The 27,652-nt window shown below is 39.4% G+C and overlaps 1 protein-coding gene across 2 annotated transcripts in view; it reads right to left on the bottom strand.

The window, feature by feature from the left end:
- ENPP1 (ectonucleotide pyrophosphatase/phosphodiesterase 1) overlaps positions 1 to 16,239 on the bottom strand; it is a 50,011-nt gene extending 33,772 nt beyond the window's left edge. The window contains exons 1-3 of one of the 2 annotated variants that reach the window (XM_085575181.1): positions 15,978 to 16,239; positions 3,316 to 3,388; positions 1,733 to 1,849 (exon numbers count right to left, since the gene is read on the bottom strand). In XM_085575181.1, the coding sequence (XP_085431307.1) occupies positions 1,733 to 1,849; positions 3,316 to 3,388; positions 15,978 to 16,163 (376 nt within the window). In that variant the 5' untranslated portion in view covers positions 16,164 to 16,239. The remainder of the gene's footprint in view (positions 1 to 1,732; positions 1,850 to 3,315; positions 3,389 to 15,977) is intronic. The other variant, XM_021540693.3, reaches the window with a different exon arrangement.
- Between the last annotated feature and the right edge of the window lie 11,413 nt (positions 16,240 to 27,652).

Below are 27,652 nucleotides of genomic sequence, written 5' to 3'. Positions count from 1 at the left end.
GCATTTGGATAATGCTCTCAGGCACAGGATGTGACTCTTAGCATGATTCTGTGCAGGGCCGGGAGCTGGACTTCATTATCCTGATGGGTCCCTTCCAACTCGGCATATTCTGTGATTCTAAGATTTGTTAGCAGTCATAAACATAAATAAGTCCCTTACATTCAGTGAGGATAAAAACCAGTGAATTTACCAGCTGAGTGAATGCTAAGTGAATACTTAAGAGTGAATACTTAAGAGTGAATACTTAAGTGAAGATCTTAACAGAGACATGGAAGCCAAATCTAAATGTTTGAGCAGAAGATACTCAAGGATTTCCATACATTACTAGCAATTAGAAATCCCTAAAAGCATTGTCAGGAAGTGAATCTCATTTTCGGTTACTGTACTTCAATAATTCCACTAGTATCAAATAGATCTTTACTGCCATGAGAGAGAAAAAAATCTATTATGGTTCTAATTACATGATACTATTGGGAAATTAGAATTTAATTCTCCACTGTTAGGGCTAATTAAAAAAAAAAAAAAAAAACACAGCACCAATGAATTCATTCATATTTCTAGTAATAAGACAGACTCTCCAGCTTGTTTTTAAAAAACTTTTATACGCAGAGAGAGTGATATAATAAAACAGAGTAAAACCCATGTGACTATATACCTGGGTATATCAACTATATATGTGTAACTTGACCTTTCAATAGCAGTCAATTGAAGCAAGGATTTGAGCTCAGTTTAATTATTTGGTTTTCAAAGTCCACATTGGAATTTTAAATGTATTGGTGTGGTCTCACTGAGAAATGAATCAAATGTATATAAAGAGGAATAATAAGAAAAAAAATATCTGAAAGGAATGCTGCTTTTGAAGCATAAAGGCAAAAACCAAAGTAGAGAAAACAGTCAAGTGCTGTCCTTGTTCTACACACACATCTTTCCCTGTAAAATTTCTCTAAGGTGTTTTTCACACATTTGTCTATTTGACCTTTGCCTTCTGGCAAATCATGGCAGCTGCTTCTCATTTCGCAATCCTTCACCAGTGCAATCTGTTTTGTCATGCTGCCTTGAATCATGTTCATGACCCTTGCTTCACACTCAGGCTGGGGAGTAGCAAGGCTGAGGACCTGAGCAGCTGGGTAAGGAGAGATGGCAGCTTTCACAGAGCTGCTCTGTCCTCCTCCTTTTTCACTCAGGCGCTGACAAATGCAATATGCAGAATGCACTTCTATTCCAGGCTTGCCCAAGAACGTAGGAGTAATCCCTGATGCCAGGGACAATGCGGGTCACTGTTGTCTCACCACCAGCAAACAAAAAGCTGGCTAAGACCTCGAGTTGCCATTGTTCCTTCTCCTTCCAAGGGGGAGGGCAGCTGCACAGTCTGTTGCAGCCTCTCTTCTCACAGGAGAGCTATGGGAAAGCCAGCCTACTGGCTTTGTCAGCTCCTAAGTAGTCCAGCTGGGTGAAATACAGCCTTTGTTTGTGTGAAACAGCAGCTGTACCAGAGCTCTGATGTTTCCACAGGAGTATCCAGTACCAGCATTATCACTGTAACTCCATCCAGGAATGCAACACAGCATAAAAAGAGAAAAGTGGCATCAGAACCCCTCTGCTTCTCAGTAGCCCCACTTTGCACTCACAGCCCATCTGAAATAAGCCCTGACCACAGCTGCACTCTTACATGCTGAGCTGGACCCTGTCAAAGCACAAAAGAGATTGCTCCCTCAGTTTCTTCCATCCTTACCTGGTTGTATACATGTTTCCTGGTAATCTAAGCAGCAGTTTCCAAGCTTGACACAATCTTTATCACAACGGCAGCTTCCAAAGGTCCTTTCAAAGCAACGGCCTTTGCAGGTTTTCACTGTAATATTGGATAGTGTTAGATATCAATGGCTGAGCCCAAAGCAGTCAACATGCAAAAGTAACTAATACACCCAGCGTGTGAAATGACACAGCTGGTGATTCCACAGTGTACAGGATGGCTGCAAAAACAATGACAGGAAAAGGAAAGTCCTGATCTAACCAAATGCTTATTTCCTCTTGCCGAACAAAAATAATTTTTCATCGTATTGATCAAACAGTTCAGTTCAATTTTAGCAAGAACATAGTGTTTCAGTATTGGCAGAAACCAATGAAATAAAACCTAGATGTAACTATCTTTGCCTTTTTGTGCCACAGGAAGATGTGAGTACAGTCCCTCAGAATATGTAAGACCTCAAGACGTAAGGATGACTGTTCCAAAGCAGACACAAGAGATATAAACTTGAGTATACTGCTTACTGATTATTTTTTGTTCAATATAAAAAAAAAAAAGACAAAGCATTCTTCCACTACATTGAGGTTGCTGAGACCAGGGGAATCATCATTAAAAACAAAACAAAAAAAAAAAAAACAAAAAAAAAAACAAAAAAAAAAAAAACAACAAAAAAAAAAAACACCACCACCATCCAACCAGAAACTGGTGATGTGAAGGATTAACAAACCTAACAAAACTTAAGAATTTGATTTGGTCACACTGAGCAATCACCAGAAGCAGAAGAAAGTGAAGGAAATCCTCCCTAATATGGCTCCTCTTCTGAAGAATCTTGAAGTGTGTGATATTAGGAAAATGAGGTATTAATGAAAAAATACTGCAGAGCTGTAGTAAAATGAAAAGAAACCTATATATATTGTAACAGAAATTTTATAAACTGAACTTCTGTTGAAAATCATTTTATGTTCAGCTTTGAAATAAATTACTCTTCATATTTGTTCTCAAAATAAGCCTAATCTCTTTTAAAAAAAATCTTTCATAACCTTCTACCTGAAGAAACTTCACCATTGAAAAAAACACATATTTTTCAGAACAGAAAACAGACATAGGAATTCCACCAGGAATGTTTTGAGGCTACAATTCTAGCCAGTAAAAAAAATAACTTTTTTTTTTTTCTACATAATCAACTGGAAAAGATGAAAAACAAATGTTCTAGGACAACATGAAATAGAAGTTGTCGTGTTTTGTTGTTTCATTTTGGTTTTTTTAATGGTGAACTGAAAAAAGCCAGCCATTCACCACAGTGACAGGCGGGATACATGGAAGCTGCCAGATCAGACACTGAGTACCAGGATCACTTTACCTCTCAAGTGAGTACACACAATTATTGAGTACACCTGAGGTTTATTTTCTGGTATTTTTATTCCATTCTTACTGATACTACTTCAAGCAATGCATTCAATCCTCCTGCTGCAGCAAGAAGGGTAGCATTCTAATAGTATGAAAACTAATTCACAAAAAGAAAAAAAAGGAAGTTTTTAGTAATATTACTATATAAAAGACATACTATTTACCATCTTTTGAACAGCTAGGCTTCAGGCCAAATATACATCCTAGGATTGTTGTTAACATGCAGACACAGAGTACCTGTTGGACAGGAAGGAAAAGAAATAGTATTAAATTACCACTGAATGATTATGAAAGCACTCATTTTCTCTGTAATGCTATATAATTGTGCTGAAACTCATAAACATGATAATTTGACTCTTTTCACCAGTAGTTTTCACTTCCAAAAGTAATTATGATGTTTGCAATTAATTAGCAGAGTATAAACTTGCTTGTCACAGCTGGGCCTATGTATATAATTTCTCCTCAAGTCGTTTAACATAGACATATATCATCATGTCTTTCTTGATTTCTTTTATATCATTCTTTCATGATGATATATTTCTATTTCTTACACATTTTATAGAATTTTTTTTTACTCTACTCCTTCCTTCCTCATATGTTGCTATAAAAAGGTGAAGTTTTGCCATTAACCATAGACAGAAGGTATAGCCCTTAAGTGATACCTATAATTTTCTTAGGCAGGAAAACCTTTTCCCACTTCCTAGTATCCAGTTCATACTAGATCTGGGTCCACACCATGGTAAGTGACTGTGGGATGTCACAATAAGACATTCTGGTCTTGCACTGACCAGAAACTACAGCTGTGTTCATTATGAATTCTGGATGCACTGAAGTTACAAAACAAACACTGTATTGTCCTTGTCCAGCATGTTACAGCAGGATTTAATGCCTACTCAAATGCAGAGACAGATTTCTTTTAACCTCATTAAGTATTGTATTTATTCCATAAACTCTTTAGAAAAAGTATGCATGCTATCAGCACTTATACAGTAATTAAAGAGAAGCCAAGAATGCAGTTACAACAGCTATTCTATTTAAGTGTAGATTGTAATAAAATACTTTGCCAGAAGTCCTGAAACAGAAGATACTGCAGGCTTTCTTACACAAAAGGATTTGGGGAGCTCTGGGTAGGGAAAATGTGTACATATCAACTTTCTAGTCACTGTTTTCTGCAGAAAAATCACATTGAAGCAATACTTAATAACTTCACATACATGGCTACAACAATTCTGTCCCTTTTTTTCTCCTTTCCCATCAGCAAAATCTGTTGAGTCGGCCTTGTGTAGGACACCTGAATCATATGGCGATGCAGCAAAAATTCCTTCCATTTTAAAATGCACCAAATTATTTCTCAAGTTTATTATTTTTTAAGTACTATGAGCACTTCCGTAATTAAAAACTATTTGCGTTGCTTTTTACAACTCTACAATTTACTTTGCAATTTTTTTTCACTAAGCAGCTAATAAAGACAGTAAGAAAGCAATTTCTTGAATGTGTAGTATTGGAATTCAGATACTACTCTGAATTTTTGAACTAAAAATTATTAAAAAACCAAATTAATCAATAGAAAAAATATTTCATATATACCATTTATTTTTAAATGGAACAATAGACTGGATCTGATAATGCTGTGGCTTAGAATCCTGAACCAGGCAAGTCACTGGAATCTTATTCAACATCAGGTGTAGCAAAGAAATAAGCATTTTTTCAGTTCAATTTCAGTCTTTGAATTGATAGGGAAAGAAGGAAAATATTAAAAGACTGAAGAGGGGGAAAAAATCTAGCATCATCTAGTCACCTGGATATGAAAAAACTTACAGAAAGATGCAAGTCTCCATTAAACCTAGCTATCAAGAATGAACACAAGTACAGAGCTTTGTACTTTTCTCTTTTCTCTTTTGTTTTTTGGTTTTTTTTGAGGGGGGGAGGTTTTGGGATTCTTTTTTGTTTTTCAATCAGAATACTAACACGTGCAGCATCAACACTTTCTGTTACATCAGTATCAACTATGTTGTCTTCTATATAAATTGTTCTGGACCTTTGAAATCCCTCATATAAAATATCACCTAGATAAGAGCTTGTGCACAGGGAAGTAGGTGACACTTCAAAAACAAGATGTCAAAGCCCAGCAAAACCAGTGGAGAAGGCAAGATCTGTTATTGTCCTTTTAACATTATTATTATTATTATTATTATTATTATTATTATTGTTGTTGTTGTTGTTGTTGTTGTTGTTATTGTTACTATTAAATTACAAATGGATTAATTTCTTCTTTAAAATCCAGGTTGAGAACATTTTATTTCAATGTGAAGATTTACTGCTCCTCTGCTCCCACCAGGCCCTGCTATTAAGATCAAGGAGTAGAATGTCCTCTGAGATGTAAGTACAAACATGCTTTAAAACAAGCAAAATCCACAGCTACTCTACTTGTAACAGCTTTATCCCCATATCTTCAAATAGCTACCTAGACCTATGACCTATGGGACTTCAGCCACCTAAGGCATCCCTGTACAGAAAACACATTGCAATGCCACTAAATGGACTGTTAATATTCCCTTATGGAGCTTCAGTGTAGGTAATACAGGAATTTAATCATGACACCAAATTAATGAGAAATAAAACCTACATAAAACCCACTCAAAAGTGACAGCATTATAATACTTCTCAATGTAAAACTGGTAAAACTTCACTAAAATTTTCACAAATAATTTCTGGGATTTTGGCACCAAATGTAATAAAATCACAGTTTTTTCTTATATTCCAGGTTGTCAGTTTTACGCTTCTATGAACATAATTCCAATAAGCAAAAACAAAAGGATTATGTTCACTGAGGCATATGAGTACTCTTTTGGGTACAAAATACTACAAAATGCAATACTAAATGCAATTATATTCTAAGATCTTGAAACTCTTAACTCACTACATTTAATCCTTTGTTTTCTTAACCTTAGTCCCACTAGCTTAAATTTCTGTCTTAAAAATATTTTACTGCAAAACACTAAAGCTTCCCCCTCCTTTTTTTAATTCTTTCTTTCCTTCTTTAACACTTAATAAAGACTTTTTACAAAAGCAGTAAGTTTACACATTAAACATTTGACAGTGTTCTGGGACAGCCAAATCTAACACAGTGGAACCTCATGCAATTGCAGCTCAGTGTTTAAGGCTTTGAATTGAAGCTTTATCTTGAGCCTGAATGACTTCAGTCACACGGATATTATCCACACAAATGGCAAAATGTTCTGCTGGAACAACAAGGAGCAGCTAATACTGGCCAGCAGCAGCAGTCCTGACTAGGCACAGCAAGAGTTGTTACACGAGTAGCTGACCTATTGTCGGTGAAAAGGCCCTAAGATTATCAACTCTATAGATGATGAAGAATATTCTAACTATTTCTAAAGATCCAGATACTCACTGCATCTCACGGCTGCACCCTAAAGATGAACCAGTTTACTTTGCTTCTTTCTACATTGCAACATATCTCTGCTGTCAAGAGAGGTTTTGGACATTTTGGAAGTGTTCCAGGTCAAGTTGGCCAGGGCTTTGAGCGACCTAGTAGAAGGTGTCTCTGTCCACAGCAGGATGGTTGGAACTAGATGATGTTTAAGATCCCTTCCAACCCAAACCTTTCTCTGACTCGTTAAGAAAACCTCACCACAGAAAGCAGGTTACTAATTTTACCTGGCCTGCTTTACATACAGGTAGGTCAGGTTGGAGATACTGCAGCCTGCTACATAAAGATTTTTTTTTTTTTAATCCATACAAAGACAAGTAGCTGCATGCATGCTTGTTTACTAGCAAGGACCTTGTTTAGCATCCTGCAGCAAGCACCAAATTCAATTTTCTCACTACTACCACACTGTCAACAGAACACTGCCTTGAAGTTTTAATCTGCCTTTTTAAACCATAGGAAGAAACATTACCTGTTCTCTCTCACCTGTATTCTTCCACTGAAAAAAGAAAGCAAGAATTGAGAATAAGGTGCCATTAAGAAAGAATATGGGAAGCCAACATTTAATAGGAAGAGAAGTAAAATTAAAGAACTTGGCCTTGTAATACACAGAAGTAGAAAATTAACATTTTATGATCTGTATCTTATGAGGCTACTAGCACAAACTGTCAGATTCAGTTCTAATATAGCATCTGAGAAAAGGTTTTTAAAGCAACACAGTAACAACTGCAGAGAAGAAAGTGTCCTTTTTTGGTTTAAAAATAATTTTTAGAATGTTTGTTTTGGAATCACAAAAACATTGTCATCTAGGGATGAATCTCTGTCCCATCACTGCTTCCTTTACGTGGGAGGAAGCAATAAAAGCTTTGTTTTGTAAACAATTATAATGGTTGGGAATAGGTGGTTGAAAGTCTGGAAAACTGCAATCCTGAGAACATTTCAAAAGCCTTTTATTTCAAAAGCCTTTCATTTTGAGCTGGGTAAATGGAAATATGATAGCATGGTTAGAGATGAGAATCCTTTCCCTCACTCATCTCTAGAGCTGCAGCTGAAGAGAATTTCTCAGCAGTAATTTTGGGGAGCTGCTGGAAGGGCTGGAGTCGGCAAAGCATGCAGACTACATACACCTGATCCCAAAGAGACTCCTCAGCAGTACAGGTCCTACTGAAACAAAAGAAATCTCTCACTGGCCTTAGATACTGCCACCTTTCCTATCATATTTTAGTCCTCCTTTACACAGTTAATGCTACTGCCCCTTTCTCTTCATTCCTCTCTAGCTCCGTCCACCTCTCCCATTCCTCCCTCTATTCTGTATTTTCTTTGGCAAAGAATGCACTGATAATTCTTTTAAGGAATTATCATTCTGAATTACATTCATTTCTGTTGATCTTCCTCACTCTTTGCCTGCCATGTGCCCAATTCCTTTCATCTCCCTTCCTTCATCCCTGGTATTCCATGGCCAACAAAACTTGTCACTCCAAGGTTTAAGACACATCCATTATCAACTATGCAATTATCAAGGAAACCATGCAAAATAATGTTTTTCCATCCTAATCTCCACGATTGGTTCTCACAGTTGTGTCATACGTATCCATGAAGGGATGATGTCTAGACAGGGTCTGTAATGCCAGTATTAAGAAAACCCATGGAATTTTCCAAAACCACTGGGATCTGCAAAAGGCATGCTATGTTTTCACTGTTTTGTGCACCTAGAATAGATGATTACTGACCTGAACCTTAACACTAAAATATCTTTGAGAAAGAATTTCACCTGCAAAAATATAAAGAACACAATAATAAATTACGATTTTTAATCAAGAATATTGTCACCTTATGACTCTAAAAGGACCCTGTTAAAAATGCAGACAGCATACTGTACAAAGAAAAAAAAAAACCTATACTTATCTACACTTGCAAGGGGCAGCGGAACACTTACTCATGCTTATAAAAATTATTTTTAAACCAGCATAATCCCCTTGACAACAGCTCAGTTTTAATCAAAAGCAGGCATTACTTAATAAAATTTAATAAATTGAAAGGAGGTAGATACTTCACTCACACCAGCACAGCTACTTAGGTAACACTTTAGTAAATCACCTAAAAAAAAAAAGTAAATCAGCACTGAACCAAGTGAGCCACCTCCTTGCACCAGGCATCTCTTCTTTCCACATTTGTAAATATTTTTACAGTCTACAAAGACTTGCTTCTGTTGATCTACATTCCACTTGCAGAGGCCAGCAGGCGGAGAATCGCTGGGGCTCTCAGGTCCTGGCTGCTGTAAATCACTGGAGGTGACTAAATAATTCTGAAGTCAGTGGATGAAAATGCTGTAAATAACACCCAAAACTTTTCCAGAGGTAAAAGGATTTACTAGGAAAATGCATAGGCATTATTGTTTTTCTTCTCAAAGAGGCTCACAGGAGGTCTACTCTCATTCTTTCTATTGAATGTCCTCAGGACTGCTATTGTGTGCTATTGCAACCAATTCAAAGGACAAGAATGTTTTAAAGGTAGATTGAGCCACTGTAATGTATTGTAAAAGCCTTCACAGAGTTCACCAGAGAGTGATAACTCTTCACTCAGCAGAGAATTTTCAGCAGAAAACATCATCATACTATAGCTCTCTAAATACCTTCCAAAACTATTCAAGCATGTGTTTTTAACAAAAACATACCAAAAGACAGAAGAGTTAGCATCTGTCACCTAGTCAGCTGGAATCTAAAATATTTTTCTTATTTGTTGCTGTGTAGGTACATTCTCTCCTGGAAGTCATTAGCACTTGAGCTGTTGTTATCAAAGCTTTAGCTCAGCTGTTACCTTTTTCACTGCACTTAAGATCGTGGGAGAATTTAGAGAAAAATTAAAGTGCAACAACATACTAGCCAAAAAGAAAGGGAAATAAAACTTCTAGTTCAATTGACAAAAAGCAGATAGCAGCTGACTCTGCTATTTAATCAGCAAGTAGATTTTTGTAAAAACGTAAGGAAAACAGGACTGAAAACTCATGTTATGAGAAAAAAGTAAACGTACTTTCAAACACAATTCTTTTATTCAACGCAGCAGACTAAGAATACAGAACAAAGCCCACCGCACGTCATCTGCTTTAGTGGCAACCACATATGAATGTGTGACTGCATAGAAAGGAAAGAAACTGTCAGTAATTATGCCAACTAAAATTTGTTTTCCAAACAAGTTGCACTTGACTCATAAATAAAAGCAAAATTGAATCTGAAAATACGGCCTTGAGCCATCTTCATGCTCTTCCTATTCCAGAAGTCCCTTTTCTAGAATAAAGCCAAAGCTGTTCCAGTTCAGATTACTGTCATGAGAGTTGTGACAAGAACAGAGTGCAGAGGGGGTGGCTTCTACAGGGTACTGATTATACCACAAAACATACCAAGTAAACCTATACTCACATCCATTTTTCTTTGGCAGATACTGTTACAACTGCCACCATGACAGCAATATTAACTTGCACAGAAAGACAAAATGACCTTAAAGAGTAAGTGAAGAAATCCTGTAAAGCATCAAGATTATAAGGAGTGTCAAATAATTGCAGAACCACAAGCAGTATGAGAAGAATGTAGGACAAATCAGGTTTCATACAATCATTTAGGCTGGAAAATACCTTTAAGATCAAGTAAAACAATTTCAGCTATTCATTATAAGTCTTTACTAAGTATACCAATATCGATCACAGCCTCATCTTCAGCCCTGAATCCTTTGTCCATTTTCCCAAAACAAAGACCAGGGCTGATAAAGAGGCCATTATTTACCTCGGCACCTCTTGAATATAGCCCCTCAAAAAACAAAAAGCAAACTACCAAATTTTGATACCTCACAACATGGAAACATATTTCAGCCAGAAGGAAGTTCAAGAACTGACCCATTTACCAGCATTAAACAGTGAAATGAAATATACATGGCCAGGCTAGATTATGGATTTTTTGGAAGTAGCTATAACAACACTATGCTTCTTGTTATTCTAGGAACAAAAGCAACCGCTTGTATCCACATATTACCATATTAGAAAGCATTTATATAGGTTGATTTGACTATATGCCATTACACAGCAGAACTGGGATAAGGCTATGCTCACTGAGTTTATTCAAAAATGCAAATACTACACTTTCTTATTACTTCCTTTTCTCTTTAGCTACTCATTGTGTTTAAAAATTTAAAAGCTGAAACAGAATGGTTTGCTGAGGGCCAAAAAAAGATTAAAGACTCAACATGGCACCCAGGCCTCTTGGATTCAGACAACAGCATCCTTCAATCCAATGCTTGAGAATTGACTGATGCCCATAAAAATTCCCACACTGAAGTCAGCTGAAGTCAATAACCATGGTCCAAATCACAAGGCTTGGGTAATTAAATACCTATTCTGTCTTTTTTATGAAAAAATAGACTATAGATATGCATTATAATTTTGTTTTAAAGTACTAATCTATGCTAATATTTTGATACCTTCAAACTTCTTTAGTAGGAAAACCATCAGCCAGAAAACAACCAAACAGGCATACAATCTTCCCAACAACTTTGTAAGAGAAGATTGTTCCCACATCTTCATCTATGTGGAGGAAAAAAAAGAACCAAACAACAAAACCAGACAGACCTACTGTTGTCTCCAAAATCCTGACGTAGTACACCCATATTTCCCTGCCTGAGCACAAAGTCAGCAGCTATGGGTTATTTTCAAATGAAGTGGTGAAAACCTTTCCGGACTCTTACAGAATATCTTGACATCCGATAGATCCTTTTTTCTACACTTAGACTCTCTGCTGACTGCAGCAATGGCAAATATGAACTGGCAACAGAAATTCTCCCTTGGGCAGAGATGGTCTAATTTATTTATGATAAACGGGGGGTTATGATTCATAAAAGCTTAACTTAGCAGCCAATGGATGACTGAGATGACTGAAACCAGATTTACAGAATCAGGGAGCAGATGTTCCTGAAAACTATGCTAAGGCACATGGAAAATAAGAATGTGATAGGTGATAGCTATTGTGGCTTCACCAAGGGGCAATTGTGCCTGACAAATGTGGTGGCCTTCTAAAATGGGATTACAGCAGTGGTGAAGGAAGGAATAAAAACTGAAATCATCTACCTGGACTTGTGCAAAGCATTTGGCACGTTCTACATGACATCCTGGTCTCTACACTGGAGAGACATGGATTTGACAGGGGGACCACTTAGTGGACTGGATGGGCACACTCATGAACTATGCTTAGGGGCTTGATGTGTCAGTGGAAACCAGTGAGGAGTGCCTTCCTCAGGGTCAGCATAGGGACCAGCACTGTTTGACATTTTGTCAGCCACATGGGCAGCAGGCTCAAGGCACCCTAACTCTGCCAATGACACCAAGGTGTGTAATGAAGTCAACAGGGAAGGGATGCCATCCAGAGGGGCCTGGGCAAGCTTGAGAGGTGGGACTGTGCAAACGCCAAGTGTGTGGTCCTGCATGACAATCCCAGTACCAGCAAAGGCAGGGCACAGAATGGTTTGAGAGCAGCCCTGAGGAGAAAGACTTGGGGCTGTTAGCGGATGAGAAGCTCAGCGTGACCCAGCATCCCCAGCTGGTCTGCAGATGACACAAAGCCGAGTAGTGCAGTTGACATACCAGAAGAATGGAATGCCATCCAGAGGGACCTGGAAAAGCTTGAGAAGTGGGACCATGAGAACCTAATGAAGTTCAACAAGTGCAAGGTGCTACACGTGGGTAAGGGCAATCCCTGAGGTGAGTGCAGACTGGGAGAAGGACTCCTTAAGAACAGCCCTGCAGAGAAGGACTTGGGGCTGCTGGTAAATGAAAAGCAGGGCACAGGCTGTCAATGTGCACTCACAGCCTAGAAGGCCAACTGCTTCCTAGGCTGTATCCATAGAAGTGTGACCAACAGGTCAAAGGAGGGGATTCTGCCCCTCTACTCTTCCCTTGTGAGACCCCACCTGGAGTGCTACACCCCGCTCTGGCACCCTCAGCATAAGAGGGATTCTTAAAGCTTCCTGAAGCAATTCCAGAGGAGGGCTACAATGATAAGCAGAGAGATAGACCGCCTCTTCAGTGAAGACAGGTGGAGAGATTTGGGGCTATTCAACCTAAAGAAAAGAAAGCCCTGAGAAGATATTATAGCACCTTCCAGTACCTGAAGAGGCCAATGAAAAAGCTGGAGAAACTTGTGTACAGAGCACGTAGTGATAGGACAAGGGGAAATGGCCTTAAACTGAAAGAAGGTATGTTTATATTAAACATTAAGAAGAAATTATTTATTGTAAGGGCCTCAAGACACTTGAAGAGACTGCCCAAAAAACCTGTTGATACCCAATCCCAGTAAGTGTCCAAGGCCAGATTAGATGGTCTTTGAGCAACCTGGCCTAGCGAAGGTGTCCCTGCCCATGACAGAGGAGTTGAAACTGATCTATAGGGATCTCTTCAGATTCAAACCATTCTATGATATGATAAGGCTAGAAGAGACCTGAAGAGGTTTTCAGCTCAATCTCCTGCCCAAAGCTGGAAGTTGGTTCGTTTTTGGGACATGCCTCAAAAACAACCCCAAACAAATAAAAAAGACTGGACAGTCTTAATGAAAAAAGGGGGAAAAAAAACCCCACACTATAAAAATATTAAGTGTATTTCACAGCATTTTTTTTAAACTTCACAATTTATTATCTTCATGCACTCTGAAATGCTTGAGTTACTCTTTCGATGAGACTAAGACACTTTCAATGTCTCTGTCTGGACCTTACCTCGATTTTTTTTGTGACTTTTTTTTTCTACTTAGGATTTCTCAAGCTGCAAAACTCCTTTAGAATTTTTCTAACAAAAGTGTCAGTTTAAATGAGTTTTCCAGTTCTGAAAAAAAGCCTGAAGCTGTTGGAAAGAAACATTCTCTTACATTATTTCTTTTATTTCTCTCAATGTTTCAGCTGTTAGACTGGCATGGAAAAAATTTATTTTAATGGAATGAATGAATCAGACCAAAATGCAATGCTTGAGTTCCTGGCAAGTGGGAAAACCTCAAACGTAAGCAAAGGTTATGCTGCTCTTGGGCAGCAGCATACTGCTCACTTACACAACAGCTTGGAGAGACTACAGACAGACAGTTTAGTGGGCTTTGAGGGACAGCAGTTTGAGCTCAAAAAAGTGGCAAGACAGTAAATAAAAAGGCGGCTTAAAATGCTTAGGAAAGCACTGTGGGTTAGTAAATTCCACCACTTGTGGAAGCCTCCCTGTGTAGCAGCAACATCTGCTCTGTGATAGGGTAAGATTGGCTCGTGGACAAGAGCTGGGAATGTTGAGGTTGTGTTCATAAACTGCACAGACATCTGCAGGTGGCTCTTGTGAAGGAAAAGGAGAATGCAGTCTAGTTTGAGCTTTCCAGAAAAATAAGAAGACTGATTCAAGTATTCTTTAATCAGCAGAAAGTCATTAATGAGTTTTTATAAAATTTCAACATAATCTCACTTGAAAGTAGTTGTTTGTGGGTTTTTTTTATCTACATAAATAAAGGAAGCAATAGCACATACAGCTAGGATAAATGCAGGCAAATGAGATTTACCTACATCTGGACACTTTAATAGTTTCACATTACTAAAAAACTACAAACACCAAGGAGGTAAGTCTACTCACTTCTTTATTATATTTGGATATTATCAATGCTTTATAAATACATTGGTTTCTGAGAAAGAATAAACTAGCATTTCCAACTCCAGTTTGCCCCTTTCTGACATGTTTAGGTTAAATACATTCTTGTTTCACTCAATCCAGTATCACCTGCAGTACTTAGAAAGTTTTCCAAGTTCTCACTGAATATCGTACACTATATCCGTGTTTGCAGTCACCCAAAAAATAGTGCATGGCCAAAAATATTTAGAATTTTTTAATTATTTCTATATAGATGACCTATTTCCCTCTGACACTTTCATGAGCACAGGAGGAAATTTTTGCCAGTTCTCAATGAATGGCATTTGGAGAATAAGAACTTAATTCAGAAGAATAAGTAATTGCAAACACTAACTTGTGCTCAAGTCCAGTCTCTAAGTGGCTATGCATCTCTAATAATTCTGTTGCATTAGAGCCTAAAAAGCTCAAGACAACAATGTTATTCAATAGGTTTTGAATAGGATAACAGTATTTCCCACTACTAGTATCTAATTTCTAAGCCTGAAAAGAGCTGTTTTCACCATCCAGCTGCAGCGGCTTTTATGGCACAACCTTAACCTCCCCAGAAAACAATGAAGTAGTGAAGCAAGCTACTAACCACAACCTTTATTTACAGGGACAACTCATTAGAAAAGTTGCTAAAAAAGCTTCTGCATGGAAACTACCACAGACCTTTGCATTAATTTACATATTTTTCTTATAATATTCTGACAAACTTAGAAACATAATTCATCTCCTGCTATGTCAGAAAGTATGACCAACCTGAAGTCACAATGATATGGGTGGATGAATCATTTGAAATGGTAGCCAGGTTACAAAGATATCAGTAAATTTGGATAAGCACCTTGACATTTATGCTTCAATGTATTGAAAAAGGACTACTTATGCATATATACACATAGTGACATCTGCTGCAATTCCACTAAAGCTTCCTTCCAAGAACACCACAATTCCTTCACCTTGATAATGATTTTAGCCTCATAATGATTGTTGGAAGGTCTTATTTTCACATCTCTGTGGGGAGGATAATTATAATACAGGAGCGTGGCTAAAACTGGAAAGTGACCTACCTGCTAACAATGGCTTTGGCTGCTGGGGCTTCTGAACAAGGGCCAGAAGTGCCTACCAGCAGCACTTGGAGACAAACTTTCAACCCACGGTAGCTCAAATTCGGAGAAAGGCAAGTTTTTACATTTCCTCTGTCCTTTCGGTTTTTGAACTCTTTTCAGGTTTTCTAGCCATATTTTCCTACTTTAACCAGGTTTTGTCTTCTCTGGTGTCCCCCCTACAGCACACAGCTAAAACCACATGATGGAAGACAAGACAACCACTGACACCACAAAAAAAAAATTTAAAGATTCAACGCTGACTATCATCAAAAGAGTAAAATACATCAAGAGTTACGAATCCCTCTGTGAGGCAGGTCGCTGTCTATTCGCAAGTGCCACACTCCTGCCCGAGGCTGACTCCTGAAGCGGAGCCGTCCCGTAGCACTGCTGTCCCGGGCATCCCGAGGAGCCCGTGCTGCCGAAGGCAGTCTCCCTCTTCCCACCCCGCCGAGAGGCTTCTAAGCTTTCGCCACGGGCTCGTGCCCATCTCCCGAAGCTTGGAGATGGGCGAAACACCTGCCAGCCGCACCGCTCCCCACGCCCCCGCCGGCGAGGTGAGAGCCAGGTCGGTCCGCCCGCCCGGCCCCGCGGCAGCCCGGCCCTTACCAGGGACAGCACTTTGTAGGTGTTGGGATCCTTGCTCTTGCCGCCCGGAGGCTTCTCCGGCTCCTCAGCCACCTCCATGGCCGGCAGCATGGGCACAGCCGCAGTCTGCAGCCCGCCATCAGCCGCCCCGACCCCGTCCAGGTGGTCCTCGTGGCCCTTCCCCGCTTGCTGCCCGTTCCCCTGCATGGTGCCCGCGGCTCTGCCCTCCGCCCGCCCGGACACGGCTATTAATATCCCGGCGGCCCGGTCCCGCCCCGCCCGCAGCGCGGACACCGGCGGGCCCCGCTCCCCTGCCGGCAGCGGCGTGGAGGAGGGAGCGGGATGTTCCCCTCCTTCCCTGCCCTGCCCGCCTCGCTCGGTCACCCGGCTCGGCCGCCCCCCGCTTCCCGACCCCTTCCTGCAGGTGAGAGCGGTGCGCGGCCGCCCTCCCAGCGGGCAGGGCAGGGCAGGGAGGCGGTGCGGGGCCGGAGCACACGGCGCTGCTCCGAAATAGCGTCCGGGGGAGGACGCCGGGCCGTGTTTACGAGGGAGCGCGGAGAAAGTTTCCGCTGGCCGGTGCCCGGGCGGAGGCGGCGGCGCGGCTTTCCCCGAAGCCCGGCGGCGGTGCCGCAGGTGTGCGCGGGAGCGCGGATCCCTCTCCCGGTGCTGCCGGGGCAGGCAGCCAGCCCCCGGTGCGCCTTTGCACCCAGAGCGCCGCGGGCCGCTGGTCGCCATCGCAAGGGGCTTCCCTCCGTCCCTGCCTGCTGTTCTTTGCCCCTTCCCGAGGAAGTGCTCCCCTCCCGTCCGTAGGTGGCAGCGGGATGCCCGTGGAAACCCCCTCAATGCGAGGCATCAGCCGAGCCCAGTGCCCGCACACCGGGGGCGCAGCGCAGCAGGCGGCTTCGTCGCCCGCCCAGGAGACACTGCGACTCCTTTGGGGTGATATGGTCTTTTCAGCCAGGAAAAGAGGACACTGAAGGGAGACATCATCCCGTGTTTACAACTTCTCGTGAAGAGAAGAGGAAAGGCAAGCACTGATCTCTTCTCTGCAGCGACCAGCGACAGCACTTGAGGAAATGGCCTGGAGTTATATCAGGGGAGGTTTAGATTGGATATCAGGAAAAGGTTCCGCACGCAGAGGGTGGCTGGGCACTGGAACGGGCTTCCTAGGGAAGTAATCACAGCACCAAGCCTGACAGAGCTCGAGAAGTCCTTAGACAATGCACTCAGGCAGTTGGTGTGACTGTTGAGGATGGTCCTGTGCCGGGTCAGGAGTTGGACTTGATAATCCTTGCGGGTCCCTTCCGGCTCAGCATATTCTCTGATTCTGTGACTTTGGACTCACTGCCCCCAAGCCAGGCACTGCTCAGAGGGCTAGTGTTGTTGGGGTGAAATCCATGTTTGATGCCCTTCAGGGCCTTTTATTGGGACTGGCACCATCTGGCTCCACAATGTCACTTCCCAGTCTTTCCCACTAAATTCAGCCCTGCTTGTTTGGTAAGACAGAGGTGTTTGTACACACCCTGACTGTCCATGGGGAAAGGCAGTTCACCCCATGTGTGTAAGTACAGCCCTGACTACGGGACTGGCTCTAGATGTGGGTCATTCCTCCTTTCTGTAATAGATCTGTGAGTGTTGAGTAGCATCGAGACTTGCAAAGTATGCCTAAGCTTAAAACTACTACAAGTATTTCATTATCCATAATTCTTTAAGTTTTTATACCATATACATTTATGTATGTTGACATTAGGTTTAGTCTTTCAGTTCTAATGGGATGGTGGATTTGATTTCCTAGGGCTTCAGGAGTTTACATCACATTTATTTTAACTGTAAGTGTACTCAGAAAGGAGTGGCCCTTGCATAGTTTCTGACAAAAATCCATATTTTCTAAAAAATAGCTACAGTGGAATGAAAACTTCCTTTGGAAGTGATCTTGATCCCAGTTGAAATGTTGTTGCTCTACTTTCTATTTCAGTTGAGTTGCAAGAACAAGCTGTCAGTACAACTTCCCATTAAAAATAATTGCTGAGATGCAGCATGAATGTTACTGCTGGTTTGTAGCACTGCTGCAGCTCACAGCATGCTGGGAGTCACTGCAGGGCTGCTTCCATGTGCCTATTGTCATCTAATGGGGTTCCATAGGTGCAGTCTTGAGGATTTCTGTACTAATGTTTCACTTGGTCACAAAGGAAAGAGAAAGGCAACAGAAACTGTGAGAACTAAGCCCATGAGCCTACATTAAAAATCTCCTTTATTCCATTAATGTGGCATTTCAAACAGCTGTCCAGCTGAGCAGATGACTTATTATATGTTCAAGGGTTTTGTCATGTGAAAGTTGCAAATTGGATACTGGTTGTGCAATAATTTTAACACTCTCATAAAAACTGACAGAGTCAAATTGTTTAGGTTTCATTTTATTTCAGTAAATGTGTCTTTAATAATTAGCACAAGTGGCAGTAGGACCCTCTTTTTTTTTTTTTTTTTTTTTTCATAAAAATGAAAAGGTACTGCAATCATGTGTGTAAGTTCAAATATTTTCTTTTTCCATTCCAGTCACACCAGCAAGAAAGTAAATCTGTTCTCTCTACAAAGAAACAAACAAACAAAAAAAGATAAATTAAAAGTTTACAGGGTTTTGGGGGTTTTTTTTACAAATAAGATTTCATTTTTCATTTCTTTGGTTTCTATGTAGAAAGATATTTTTGATTAATTTTAAGTCAAATAGAAATATTTCTTGTCCATAGTGTCACCCACTCAAATATTAGAATAGTACATATTGTATAGTGATGATTCAATGGCAATTATGTATAACTACATTGCAGACAAAAAGGTATCTTTTTTTCCCATAGAAAGAAAAGATATTCTTCATCTGGAGCTAAATTCCAAGTTGTCCATTCATTAACCATTAACTATTCATTAATTTTTACTCTTCTGTGTACAAATATTCATGAGACATAAATTTTGTTATTTCTTTCTATGACAGTACAAATAGTTAAGGTACTTCAGGCTAGGCATGGAAAATAATTAACCAGCATGGAAAATAATTAACCAAAAGTGAGAAGTAAGCTCATTTCAGCTGACTGACAAGGTGTCCAAGTGCTCTAGACAGGAGAGTCTGGAAAACCCAAAAGGATAAAGTTTTGGTGCTGAATACTTCAATTGTATGTGAATAAATCTCTTGAATGCTAGGGGAAGAGGCAAAACATTCCCAATATTAAACCTTCATAAATCCACATCTGCTTGATCTCTTTGGGGCGCGGTTGTTAAATAGCAGCCAATACCGTTTTAACAAATCTGTGACAAAAGACATCATTGTGCAAAAAATTAATAGCAGAGATTACTGAGGTTGCAAACCCAAATTCCAAGTTGACTGCAGCCATTTCAACAGGGACCAAGGGAGCTTTTGAGGAAGCGAGGGCAGCTGCCAGCTCCCGCGGTAACTGAATTAAGCTGCCCAACCAAATGTCAAGGGAGAAGAGCAGTTAACACCAGCTTCATGTCTGCAGGCCTTATCTATGAAGGGAGTCATCAGAGATTTTAATTTGCTGTTTTAATCAATTTTAATTTGCTGTTCAGCTTTTAGTGGCTGCAGCAAAGATAAACAAACACAAATTATGTTGTAGGAGAAAAAGGTAAACACAAGAAGTTTTCCATGCTCCTGTCGTGTATGTCACAGCTTGTGATGTTTTCTCCTTGCATTTTTCTGCCTCAACAAAATTCCACCAAACATCTGTTTTTGGAAAGACCTGAGCAAACACCAAATTATCCCACCTGGCCCCTGTGTGTGAGGTGACTGTGGCCCATTTAGGAGCTGTGGTTAGTGACAGGGTGTTGTAAATTGTAGCATGTTAAATGATTGAACTATCCTCTTGCACCAGCCAGAGTCGGGGAGGGGGGCCCTTGCTGCTCTCACAGCAGGGGGACAGACTGAGCTTGCAGGCAGAGGGGCATCATCTTGTGAGGTTGGCAGTGATAATCAGCTCCAGGCTGGCTAAGTCTTGATCCTTACATTGCAATAGAAACCAGTGGTTGGTGGTTGTGGCAAGTATTTCCTGTTGCATTGCCTCTAATCCACAGCAAAATTCCTGTAACCATGAAAAAGACCAGGAACCCTACGAAAGTCTGAAGCTGCTTCTTAAAGACCGTTGCTGCTCAGTTTTACACTCAACCTTATAGGAGCTAATTGAAGCTGTTTCTCAGCTCCTGCTCTAAGAACTTTTCTGGCATTGTTGTATGAGTGTTGCATTGTAAACTAGTCTGGAAATTATTGAAAAAATAACAATTATGGTAGTTCTGGAAATATCCTTATGGGTAGTTTTATTTAGCATATAGTGCTTTCTTGAAACATGTCTAAAACTTTACGAAAAAGCAAGTCCTTAATGAAAGGAACAAATGAAACTGGAGGTATATCTCAAAACTGTTTTATTATGTCTGGGAGTAATGCCTAAGATGAATACAGAAATCCCATGGCATGTATGGTCATATCGAACTGTGGGGACTGAACAATTTGCATCAAAGGCTGGCACATAGCCAAGCAAAGATCCAAGACATAAGAGCAAGGTAGAGTTTCAAGGCACACATTGTAAGTCTCAGGTTCTGAGCTTAGCATCAAGATGCCTCTTTGTCAGGAAAAATTAATTAGTCCTTTATAACTCCTTGCTTTAAAATCTGTTAATTTTACTCCCCAATTTTTAAAACGTGCAGAAAGAAATTAATTTTTTGCAAATAATTATTGATTTTTTTGGTTGTTTTCCTGGTCTCAAAAAAATATCTGTAGATAATAAGCTGATAACCTAATATTTCCTGTATAATTGAAAAATGGCATAATTGTTCCTCATTTCAGTCTTAGTTTGGCACATATTATTGGAAATTTAATAACTGTTAATACAACAGTTGTTAGATTGCTGGCAACAGAAGAATGAAAATATGAAAAGTCCTTTAGCAATAGGAAATAATTGCTTGACAGTGATTTCCTGTCTCGCTAAGCTATATAAAAAAAGCCTCTATTTTATTTTAGAAAAAATGCCTATACTTCTTTAAACTTTAAAATCCTGATGTGATGACAACATATTAGCAGGATTTGTTGGGAAGCAGACTATAAGAAGTTTGCATACTTTAATGCTAACCAAGCAGACATTCATTATGCTCTTCTCAGAGCAATCTCTCTATTTAAACACTGTTTAAATACCTAATCTGCCAACCATATCTAAGTGATTTGCACAATCAAGCCTATTATTAGGAAGAATACTTTGATACCTATGGTGGATAAATTATAGGATATTCGCAAAAAACAAAAAAAAATAAGGGGGGGAAGGGGAGAGTACGGTATTAGAGTAAACACCTGAGTGGCTTCTTGAAGACCTGAAAGGTTAATTCAGTGGTGCTTGTAGTAATATTAAAAGCAGTGCTTATCAATCTAGGAGGAGTTCAGAACAAAGCAATAGTGTAGGTACTGCAACATCCACTACAGCTAGAGGGTGATTTTAAAGATAAAGTGTTCTTTCACAAGTTAAATGTTGTCTTACAATTTAAGCTATTTATCCCCTTACCTCTCACTGATTTTTGACATCTTGAAGTGAACAAGATTCAACACAAACCAGGATGGGAAGAAAAAAAGACTTTTAAAATAGGTGGTCAGCTGGGGTCAGAGATTAGAAAAAAATGCTTAAGGAATTTATCAATGGGCATCTAGCAGCCCCATACAAATTTATATTCTAAATCATATAAACAGTTTTGAAATACACTTTTATTTCATCCCTAGAAGTACAACAACTGCTTTATTTAATTAGGGTAAACAGTGTCAAAGACCTGCAGCTGAGAAGATTTTTGAGCCAAAGGGAAGGACTCCTGCTAAATCCTGTTCAAGATAATTTTTCATCATGTCTAACCATTTTTTTAACACATACATATTTTGCATTCTAACTTTTGGTGAAGAATTTTAGTATATTTTTGTCACCATGTAAAATACATAGGTCAATGTAATTTGAGGAAGATCTATGTCCTGTATAGTAGCTTTACCATTCACATGCTGCATGTCTCCTTTTCAATGGCTTACAGGCATTGGCATTCACTACCTTTTTACTGGAAACAAGTGCATGGAGTGCCAAGTTTGTATTAAACTGCTGGAACAAAACCTATTTCATATGAACCTACTAAAATATCATCAAAACAAAGTTCTAGAAGAAATCTTTACTTCTAAAAAACACCTGGAATGATGCTTTAGGTCAGGCTGAATTGAATTAGCATGGAAAAAAAGTGGTTTTCACAATGCAAGTTGTTTCTTCCGGTGTTTCAGCAAACAACAAATGATCCAGGAACTTGCTGCACATTTAAGGAAACATCTGGAATTTTCAAATATGATATTACTCAATACACAAAATTAAAATACTATGTGCAGGGATAATAAGAGAAAAAAACATGTGTTCTTAAGAAAAAAAAAAAAGAAGGTATAAGATGAGAATTTAACATTATTAACATCAATATTGATATTATTAGCATTAATATTACATTTGAAAAGTATAATGTTAAGGCCAGCTGGAAAACTCAAGTGATAAAGCTCAAAGACCTTGAGGAGGGAGGGAGGACTGGATCGACAGAGGGGAGTACCTGTATGAAAAGAAAGGGGGAAGTTTTATTTTTGTTTTTTTAGTGGTGTAGGTGCTATTTTTCATCCGCCTAAATTTTAGTGCCTTGTGTTCAAGCATTTTAACAGATGATCCAATTCAATAGAACAATGATCCAATTCAATAGAACTAATGAAAAAGTTTTGGTTTTGATCAAATTTCCTCTCCATAGAAAGGACATCCATAAACTTCCAAGTAATTTGAACAGTTGTGGTGTTTCTGTTCTTCAGAACTGTGACAGCAATAAATACTCCATGTTTCTGAAGATTTGACCATCACAGCCTTTACTGGACAGCTGGTTTTGCAATCCTGAGAGGTCTCTGTGCAAACAATTTTGAAAGCTTAAACACCTTTCAAGAATAACATCTGTAGATAAATTTTAAATAAAATATGAATTTTAGAGCTAATAATCTCTGAGAAAGCTGACCAGAATCATTTTTTCTCAGGGGGACGAATTTGTCCAATGGAATTATCTAACATTCAAATCTTACATGTTGTTAGCTGTCAGAAATAAATGCTTGTCCTTGGACTTCCAAGTCAGTCTATGCCTGAGCTGCTCTCTGGCACACACCTCTTGCTCACCCCTTCTGCTTCTGTGCTTCTTCTGACTTGATGCACATGCAGAAAAATCCACCAAGCAGGTGAACATGGTCTTGTGACAGGAAATGTTCACATTCCCATCCCCAAACAGTGTGAGTGGGTGTGACCAGCACCTGAGCTCACAGTACTCCTTCAAACTGGAGTCTTCAACTCTGCTTTGTCACCCAGCTAACCTGTGCTGCTTCCTCTTGGGATCTCATGACAAAAAAAAAAATATATAGTCCAGGGAAATTCCAGGACAATATTTTAATGTTATTCTTTTGGGCTCCATTATTTGCTCCCTCTGTGTTTACAAAAGTAGATACTTCTGTATCTACTATTTGTAGTAGTAGAAATATTTATTAAAGTACAAAAGGATGAAAAATTGTTTCTGGCAAAGTTGCTCCAGAGTCATAAAATGAAACCAATTTCTGGGATATATCCCAGACAAGAAGCCCACCAAGGGAAACAATGCATGCTTAAATAAATATTTTTTGGAGAATTTTGCATGAAGTCTATAGCAGGGTGCTACTGCTGAATCCCTGCTACTTTACGGCCTGGGCATATTATTATGCCTGACCCATACATCATTAAATGACTGTCTAGAGATTCACTGGAGCTAGGTGTCAGGAAGTACAGCTATTTGCGACTCCGGAGAATACCAAGAAGTGCATTCTTCCAAGTTTGATACGAGGTCTATGCAACGTACCCCAGATATGATCTTAAGAAGGCAAGAAGTTCACAAGGTGTAGGGCAACCGATTCCTTAAGATGAAGTAAAAATATGCCTTAACTGAGATTCAGAAGTCATTGCTCATATTCTTCTTGCCATTAAAACTCAACCCATTGCTCTGCTTTCAGAGCAGAATTTGAGTCTGTTTTTAAGAGTTACAATATTGCTTGTGGACAAAGAGAACTGAAGCCTATAAGTGATAATGACAGACCTCATCTAGGGAACCTGTGCTAAACCAGTCCTGAAGGGACACATAGTCAATACTGACACTACAATTAGTATAAAGGAATACTAAAAATATAAACCTTCCAGTCTCTACTATTCTCCTTTCGTACCTTCCTGTAGCCCATAGGAGAAGTGGAAGGCAATACTCCTACATCTATTCAGGATGCAGAATAACAAAAACCAGGTCATTAATAAACACAGCACTAGCTATTTCAGGCAGCAGGCTCTTGAGCCCATTCACTACTCAATTCACTCTTTGTTTCAGCTTAATTTGCAAATGAATCTTCTGAGGACTAGAGTTAAGCATCCCTTATAAAACTCCTAAATCATGTATGTGAAGTGTGTAAACAAATTTGTTTGCATATGTCTACATTAAACTAAATCAGTAATTCCCCTCTGTGGACATGACACAGACAGATTATCTTGAGATGTCAGAGAAGGATTGGCTCATTCCATATTTGCTTTCCTTGGTGAAATTTGTTTGTCCCCAGTTCTCAGAAGTCCATCACTTATGAGAGAACAAATCTTGACTAAGCATCATTCACTGTAGTATATGCACTGTAGGTAATGCAGACATAGTGTTGCCTTCTCATATGAATTCTTCCTGCTAGGACTTAGAAGCTGGAAAAAAGGAAAAATATCTCAAAAGGCAGATATATGAAATTTACCTGACAAACAACTTCTCCAGGGCAAAGCTTAAAAGCCAATTCTTACATTAAGTGTTTTCTTCATGTTTTTGTAAGAAGATATGAAGAAAACAAACAAACTGACTTTATCATCAGCTTTTGTAAGGTTCCTTAAGACTGTCAGTGTTTAAAAACTAACATGTTCAACCAAACCAAACTATGTATTTGACTTTAGGGAGGTTGAATTGACTCAACCAGGATGTTAGTGGTGTCTAAAAGTCATTTTATCCTCACCCCAGAAAGAAACATGGTGTGTTTTTAGTTAATGTTTATTTTTTCATGGAAAGTTCCAAGAGCTCTACATACCAGATATATTAAAAACATAGTTTACAAGTTGTTGGTAAATCAGTTTGTCTCTGAAGAATTGCTTGTCTTTGGAAGGTATCTTTCTGCAACTCTTTCAGGGTATTAACTAACCATAGGGTTGTTGATCTTAGTTACCCTGAAAGTTACTCTTATATTCTGAGCTGCAGAATAATTTGCAGAAAAAACATATGAACAGTGGTGACTGTTGGCATTTTGAACAAATTCCTTAAGATGAAGTAACAATGTTCTTTAATTGAAAGTCAGAAGTCACTGCCCATATTCTTCTGGTTTAGCCCCATGGGCTTTCAGATCACGTACAAAGAATTATGAAACAAGAAAGACTGTGGGCACAGCTCCATGTTCTTCCTGGCATTCTTAGAGAGCAATGGGAGTGTCTAAGAGGATTCAGTAAATGCAGACTTTTCCACAGAAACAACACAGACAATTTCTCCATGCAGGCAAGTCATAGTTTCTTTGCATGATACCTCACAGAGACATTTCCTCTGGCTTTTGTTACAGCCCTCTTTACTAGCACAATATTACAGTACAGGAGCCCAACGCCTCTCCATGTCTCCCAGGAGGAAATCCAGCTCAACCTGAGATCAGTCAGGAAGACTGACCTGATAAGGAGGCTGACTCACACAAGACCAACCCCTGGAGCTCCCACTGTGACCTGGTCTCTTACCACAACCACCAGTTTCAAAAAAGAGCTAAACCTGGTAATAAGGTGGGATGAATACCAAACACTGATGGTCAGTCCCAGCAATGCTGTTGCCTTTGTACTCCATCCAACCTGTACTTTGTTTACAAAAGCCTACATGTTGGCAAGTATTCTTATTTTTCAGATTCCCCACTAATTATTGGAAATTAGATATTAATGGAACGATATTAATGGAATGAGGAAACAAGGAAGATATTACTATACTTCCTTTACTTCCTTCTGTATGTAAGCTTAAAGCCTCAAAGTACATGCCACACATCAATCATTTTACAAGTTTTATATGAGGAACTGAAACAAGCAAACATTTATTGTAGTCTGTGAACTACATAAATACCAAATCCTTGTGTGATTTACATTAAAAGAATTTGGAGCAACATTTTTAATGTTAAAAGCTACAAGGCAGTCATCTGCTCATTCTTCCCCTTTATGGTGTAAAATTCCAAAGCTCCATCCTAGCAGTTTACCATACTCATCAGCTCAAGCATATAAAAAAATTTGCCTCTGATCTTTCTTCTGAGGTTCTATATCAGCAATTATCTTATGTTTCTTTGTCTTATGCATTCTGTATTCCCTAGATAAATGAAAGGTTGACAGAAAGGTAGAATATTTTTTTTCAACTACTCTGGAACTCTGCAAAGGATAAAACAGGCAGGTCAAGCATCCTAGGATAGGAGTTAAGTAGTTTTCTGTCACTAATCAAATAATGATACTGGTGAACAGTGATGAACTGCTGCATCCTGCATCCAAAATAACAAAAGGTATAGGTACCAAGCTATTATGATAGTCAGCTTATAATCACTCAGTCATCATATCTCACAACTAGGAAATTTAATCCATATCATTGATTATGGGCTCCTGCAGTTGTTCTCTATCTTCTGACTGCTCTCAGTAGATAGAAATTGCCTGCAAGGCAGCTTCTCTGACATGAAAGTTTCTGAGCAGACCACATCCTCCATCATGTGCCTGTTGTCCTTTTAGCCAGGCTGCCTTGCCCAGTCTCTGTATATATTCCAACAAAAATTCATAGATCGTTTTCTTATGAGGAGTTGGAATAGGATTTTGGCAAAGCAAGCAAGGACAACAGCATGAGTTTTGGATGTGCTGAAGAGGAGAGTTATGGCAGAAATGCTGCACTGGAAAAAATTTCCTGCCCTCAGGGAATTTTTAGGACTTCAAAACTTCTCACATTCTGCACTAGGTCAGAGCCATCTTTCAGATGTGGGGACCCATCAGACAGAAAAACAACAAAACAAGTAGTAGGCTGGTTATTAAGACACTCACTCAAGTTGTACAAAATCTGGCATCAAGTTTATGCCTGCAAGCTGTTCCATCTCTGGATTTTGTCACCTCAGCAGGCCATGGAGCAATATGGCTGTCAGCTGGGATTCAGTGACTTCAGGTTGTTTGTCAGCTCTGGAGAAGCCTGAAAGAAAAAGTCATGGAGATAATGTGTTGGCATCTACCCTTGTTCTGAAAATTGTCTGGCTGACACGACTGTATTGGGACACCACTGAAAGCAAATTCAGACCCTGCTAAATTATTTAATTTTATGGATCTGACTAATTCATTAAAAAAAAAAAAAAAAAAAAAAGGAAAAGAAAGGAAAAGAAAAAAAAAAACAGCAAAATAATAAATAAAATAAAACCACCAAAACTGAAATAAGTTTTATTAAGTTTTTTCTGACCAACTCTATCCATGCCCTTTTCCTCCTAGCTAGTCAAAAAAGCACTTTGTACAGACATTTTCTAGCCAGTATGACATCTCCTGTCATTCTTCCCAACCTCACAAACACAGCTGGAAGTAAAGCAAGTAGGGAATACAGTT

This window comes from Lonchura striata, chromosome 3 (assembly GCF_050655825.1).
Source record: "Lonchura striata isolate lonStrDom1 chromosome 3, ASM5065582v1, whole genome shotgun sequence".
In the NCBI taxonomy this organism is placed as follows: Eukaryota; Metazoa; Chordata; class Aves; order Passeriformes; family Estrildidae; genus Lonchura; species Lonchura striata.
Note: the sequence above shows the minus strand (reverse complement) of the source record. Positions and strands in the feature narration are given on the sequence as shown.